The sequence below is a fragment of the Clinocottus analis genome, unplaced genomic scaffold, assembly GCF_023055335.1.
Source record: "Clinocottus analis isolate CAN_PGR_092001 unplaced genomic scaffold, fCliAna1.0.p SCAF_351, whole genome shotgun sequence".
In the NCBI taxonomy this organism is placed as follows: Eukaryota; Metazoa; Chordata; class Actinopteri; order Perciformes; family Cottidae; genus Clinocottus; species Clinocottus analis.
Genome location: NW_027176100.1, coordinates 8,542 through 13,904, shown reverse-complemented (window position 1 = coordinate 13,904; position 5,363 = coordinate 8,542). Strand labels below are relative to the sequence as shown.

General features: G+C 41.3%; 1 protein-coding gene across 2 annotated transcripts; it reads right to left on the bottom strand.

The window, feature by feature from the left end:
* Positions 1-204: 204 nt before the first annotated feature.
* LOC137799508 (growth/differentiation factor 2-like) lies at positions 205-3,284 on the bottom strand. 2 transcript variants are annotated; one of them, XM_068596302.1, is made up of 3 exons: positions 3,186-3,284; positions 2,791-3,112; positions 205-1,124 (listed from the first exon to the last, which is right to left on the bottom strand). In XM_068596302.1, the coding sequence occupies exons 1-3, from the start codon at positions 3,282-3,284 to the stop codon at positions 205-207; spliced, it is 1,341 nt and encodes a 446-aa protein (XP_068452403.1). The 2 variants fall into 2 exon arrangements, with proteins under 2 accessions (XP_068452403.1, XP_068452404.1); XM_068596303.1 differs by lacking the exon at positions 3,186-3,284 and having other exon boundaries at positions 2,791-3,142.
* Positions 3,285-5,363: the final 2,079 nt, after the last annotated feature.

The window sequence follows — 5,363 nt, the reverse complement described above, 5'->3', positions numbered from 1 at the left end:
TGTTCCATGCACTCATTTTTTGTACTGCAACTGCTGCAAAATTGAGATATATGAAGTTCTATCTCATCTTCTTTTTAGACCTGTGGTACTTTACTTCTTCTGGGCCTATGGAGGGCATGAGGATCAGACTGACTTGAATGAAATGCAGCATCTGAACCATGATGATCACCTGTGCTACCACCAGAGCAGACCAATTATCTCTCACTACCTGCAGCCACACTCTGCCACCTTCATCTCCTCATAAAGGTATCTTATGGTGAGGCGTCCGTTCTCCTGATACATGACTGTGATGGGGTCCAGTTTGATGGGGACGCAGCACGCCATGTTGGCCTTCTTGGGGTTCCTGATGTTCATCAGCGTCTGGATGAGGGCGTGTTTTGAAGGGGTCATGTCGTCCGTCAGCGGGTGGTAACACAGGCCGCGGCATTCAAAGGCGTCGTATTCTGGAGGCGCCACGATCCAGCTGTCCCAGCCGATGTCCCGAAAGTTGACCTTGAGGGAAGTCCGCTGACAGTATTCCGTCTCTGCCTTTCTTTTCTGTCTCCGTGGGTGTTGAACACCCGGGATCTCGTTTGGAAGCTGGTCTCCTCCGTTCCAGTCGGCGCCCGAGTGTAAGATGGTTTCCTCTTCGTGGAGGATCATTTCTCGTAATTCCTTCTTCGTTTCCCTCCTCCTGCTACCCAGGTCATCTGAGAAGACTATCAAAGCCGCTGAAGTGTTATCTCCAACGGACACGCTCATATTCAAACAGCCCGCGCCTTCTTCTCCGCCTTCAGAGGCCCCACAATTCTTCCTATCCACCACAACATCAAAAACTGTTGCGCCACGGCCCGACTTGATCCCGCTCTGAATAGTTGTGGTCACATCAAACGTCTCCCACGTGCTCTCCAAGCCTGTCACCTCTTTGCCGAACAGCAGCTGGGTGCTGGATGTGACGTCGTTGTAATCTACTTCATAGACTTTGATGGTGGCCTTGAAGTTGTGGGAGCGGACCCTTGCTCTGGCTTGTGGGAAGAAGAAGAGCTGCAGTTCGGCTGTAGTGATCTTTTCGTGGTTGGGGATGCTGACGTTGAACTGCAGCCTGTGCTTTGACTTCCTCCCATCGGTTGCAGAGAGAGGGATCTCTGTTGGATGGAAACCAAGAGGTTAGAGCTGTTTATGTGAGACAGCCGCCGAGAGCTGCACTGCCTGTCGGACTGATATTCAGATCATTTTACACGTGTATCATTGGGGTTTGTTTTGGTTTGTGTACGAAAAATGCAATTTAAAATAAATACGTTGATATCACTGCAGTTGCAGCGATTAGCGGTTACTTTGTGCTGTTTGTCCCATCTGTGATTTAAACGCTGTGTACATACAAAGGGATTTAAACACTGTGTACGTTACTGCGTGACTTGAATACGAAGTGTCTTCAACTAAAAAAACCTTCTTTCTACTAAATATCAGAAGGCGACTCCTCTGGTTTCAAAAAGGTCTGATTGTACAGAAGTGTGAAGTCTATAGGTCACTTGATTTATTCCCTCAGTAAAAATTGTAAACATGAGTTTATGGTCTCAATCTCTAGCTTCAAGTCTTCAATACAGCATGCTGTTTATTTGTTAAATTATAGTCCGATGTGGAATAAAATAGACCATAAAACAGAGTAGGCTTTAGAGTGATGCTACCTTGTGTTTGAGCCGTACATGTCACTCCTCTGCTGCCAAAGTGGTCACTTCCATTTACTGGGAGGAAAAATCGAAGATGACGATGACCAAAACGTCTAACTCCAGGCTTCAAAACCGCAGTCCACAAACCAATGGTTTATGTCACAACGACTACGTCCGCTTCTTATTTACAGTCTAAGAGAGTAACGTACAAAAGACTCACAGGAATATCTCAGTTTTCACAAACACAAAAAAAGGAGAGGCTGTGTTAGAAGTGTCCTCATATGAAGCAGGACGAACACGACACTGGGTGCAGGAGCTGCAAATGACTCATAAGGTGTTAAAATAAAATGAATTTGTGCTACATTTCGCAATCTGAGGTAACTAGCTTTCACTTTCTTGTAGTTAGCCTAGCTTGCTAGTTTCTAATTTCAGAGTGAAATACAAATGAAATAACACAATCCTAAATGTTTAATGTTGACAGATCTGAATTTGCTAATGAATGACAACCAACACTAACATGTTCAATGTTCACAGGCTACAGAGCTCTGACAAAATAAAGATAAGAGTGCAATTATGTTTCATAAAATTATGGCTATTCAACATATCAGTCTTTTAAAGCAGTAATGAAGCTATTCAGGTAGAATATATTCATGTATACAATGCAAACATGTTCTGGGACACCTGTAAGCAGCAGTGCCCAACTGAGGATTTTGGACCCCCACAAGGATATTTAAGAACTTAAGGAACCTGAAAATGCTTAATTCTGCTTTGCTAAATAGTTTTTACATCACTTTTGATCTCAGTTATTATGGTTTGCAAGTCAACATTGATTCCTTTTAAATGGGTCACAGGCCCAAACCTTTGGTTTTAGAGTTTAAAATACTGTAAAATCCCCACAAAAAATCCCTAATTGAACACTATTACACATAAATAATTTTTTTTTGCAGAGAAATTATATAAATTAGAAAAACAAAATATACACTGGGCATGTAGAGATTTCCCAATATTAAACTCTGTGACTATTGAGATTACTAAGGGAAAAAAACCCCTAGAATAAGAGTTATCTTTATTAACAGGAAGTGACTCCCATATTGACTTGCACGTCGTCTTTTCTTGCATGACGAGTTAAACTGTGTTCATGTACCTTGGACTGTGAAGCTTCGAATGACATCAGACTGAGGGTTTGCTGAGCTGTCCGAGGCGTACTTGTTGTAGAGCTCCATCATGAATTGAGGAGGGCAGATCTTGCTATTTTCCTGAGGAACGTCCGACAGGTTGAGTTTCCTCAGAAATCCCTCCTTCATTGTTCCCAAGAGGTTCTCCATCCTGGAGTCGGCGTCTTTCTTCTCCAGAAGGTCCTCCTCTGACAGCTGGGAGTAGAGTCCCTCTGGGTCCTCGCTCTGGATGTCATTGTTGAGAGGTTTACAGGTGCAGGATCCAATAGAAACCACCAGACCCAAACACACCTGGAACAGGAAGGGTTTGGAGCTCTGCATTTTGAAAATGGCTCCTTTTCTAAGCCCCTGAGCTGGCACAAACTTTACCTTCGGCCCGGACTAAAAAACAGACTTTGCGTCGGCAAGGTCGGAAAATGGAGATCCCCAATGCAAGGACCACAGTCCTGATGTCCGCTCCCATGCTCCCAGAGTAAACAGGGGGAATTGTGTCAACCAAAATAGTAGCTTGGCCAAGCTTATCACTGCCATTGATGCCTTCTTTTAAGCTTTGTTATCACTAGAGGGCTGGCTGCTAATGAAGACACTGTAAACACTTGACGGCGATAATGAGGGAGGCGCTGGATACTGTGAGGTTACTGACAAGCAGACATTTCCATAAAATGCCTTTTCCCAGCTTGAGGGTGACAGTGTTGAGGCCAGTGGAAACAAAACACTCACAAGGAACCGCACACTGCGTTCTTCACCACAGCCATTGTCCAATTTTTTTTTTACAAGTTAGTGTCATTTAAATTCAGTCACCGTGCATGGCTCGACACGCACAGGTTCCAGATTACAAAATGTACCTTTAAAGGTACTGATAAGGAATATAATGAATGAAAAGTACTTTATTAATCTCAAGGAGAAATTTTGTTGTCATACTAGCAGCATCCCAATGCCATAAGCTAAGCTAAACACACAGATGATAAAATAAAATAAAATAAATAATAACAGGAACAGGGGTAACAGATATATACATAAGTAAGAAATAAGTATAAATATATATATATATATATATATATATATATATATATATATATATATATATATATATATATATATATATATATATAAATATATATATATATACATGCAAGCAAGCATGTATATATATATATTATATATTGTGTATATATATATGTATATATATATACATACATGTATAATATATACATGTATATATTATATTATATATTGTATATATATATATATATATATATATATATATATATATATATATAATATATATATATATATATATATATATATATACAAGCATATATTATATTTCACTGACACAAATAGTGATGAAAATGTGCAAGGAAATTCATCTTCTGAACAGAGACAAGGTGCAGTCACAAATGCAACAAGTAGCATTAATGAAATATGATATAATTAAAATAACACAATATGGACATTGAATTTAACTGCACAATAGTTTTCACTGTAATTGAGAGGCCACATGTGATGCTCGTTCATTTAACAGATAATTACAAAACACCTAAAGAAAGTCACTGTTTGTTGCAAGTTTGTTGAGTGTGTTTTGTGTAGAAAACTACATCTCTCCCCAGACATATTTCTCCATGGATCCGCTGGTTCTCTACTGGTAAAGAAGTGTATAATCCAGGAAACTCCGATCCAAGTAACATCAACACAGTGAGCCACTGGTGACAAGCTGAAAAAGTACAACTATTACAAACTCTGAATGATGTTTTGTGTGCTCTATGTGACGCTTAGCAGGTGTAGTTTCCACCAGTGTGTGGTTCATGTTTATGTCAGTGTGTCTCTTTTAGTGTTCTGTCCATCCATTGTTGCAATGACTAACTACTTTTTCTTCTGTTTATTCCAAGCGTTTCCTTCACACTTCAGGATTCTTCTCATCCGAGAACAACCAGCCGTCAGAAAGAACAAACGGGGAAATGTGCAAATGAAATGAAGACGTGAGCATGGTGGCGTTCAGCACTGCGTCCTGCGTGTCTCAGACGGATGACGGACTCTGGAGGGGCGTTCAACCGGAACCACAAGCCAACGTGTCGGGGGACGTTGGCCTGAGTCCGGCCTTTCTTGGAATTTATGTCTTTCAGCAATGCAGTCACTCAGGACTCGGTTCATGCCGGGTTTCTGAAAATTGCTTTCATTATGGCTCAGTCAAGCATCTGAGAGGTCGCCTCTATGGAGTCAATCAGTGATGAGAGGCGAGGGCAAGACCTGCTGGCGTGGACACAGAGAGTAATGTAGGCATGCAGGGGGAAAACAAACACAGCAGGGAAAACTGGACGGAGAAGTATGTGTTGTGAAACTTTACTGGGTTGAGAAATTTGCTGTAAAAAACTGTTCTTTAATTGCACTAGGCAGGGCCTGGCAGATAGACGGCGGTCTTTAATGGCTGATATAGATGAGGCTTGCAATGGCTAATGTCTGATGCCAACAGTCAGCTCAGATGTTTCCAAGTCAAGAAATTCAGAAGAATTAAAGGGTTTCATCCAGAATTTCTTTATCAGGG

Excerpts from the sequence above, each read along its gene's own strand:
- LOC137799508 (XM_068596302.1), bottom strand. The coding sequence starts at position 3,284 with ATGGGAGCGGACATCAGGACTGTGGTCCTTGCATTGGGGATCTCCATT. Across the intron at positions 3,113-3,185 it reads TAGTCCGGGCCGAAGGTAAA|GTGTGTTTGGGTCTGGTGGT; the intron begins GTTTGTGCCAGC and ends TTCCTGTTCCAG. Across the intron at positions 1,125-2,790 it reads TCGAAGCTTCACAGTCCAAG|AGATCCCTCTCTCTGCAACC; the intron begins GTACATGAACAC and ends TCCATCCAACAG.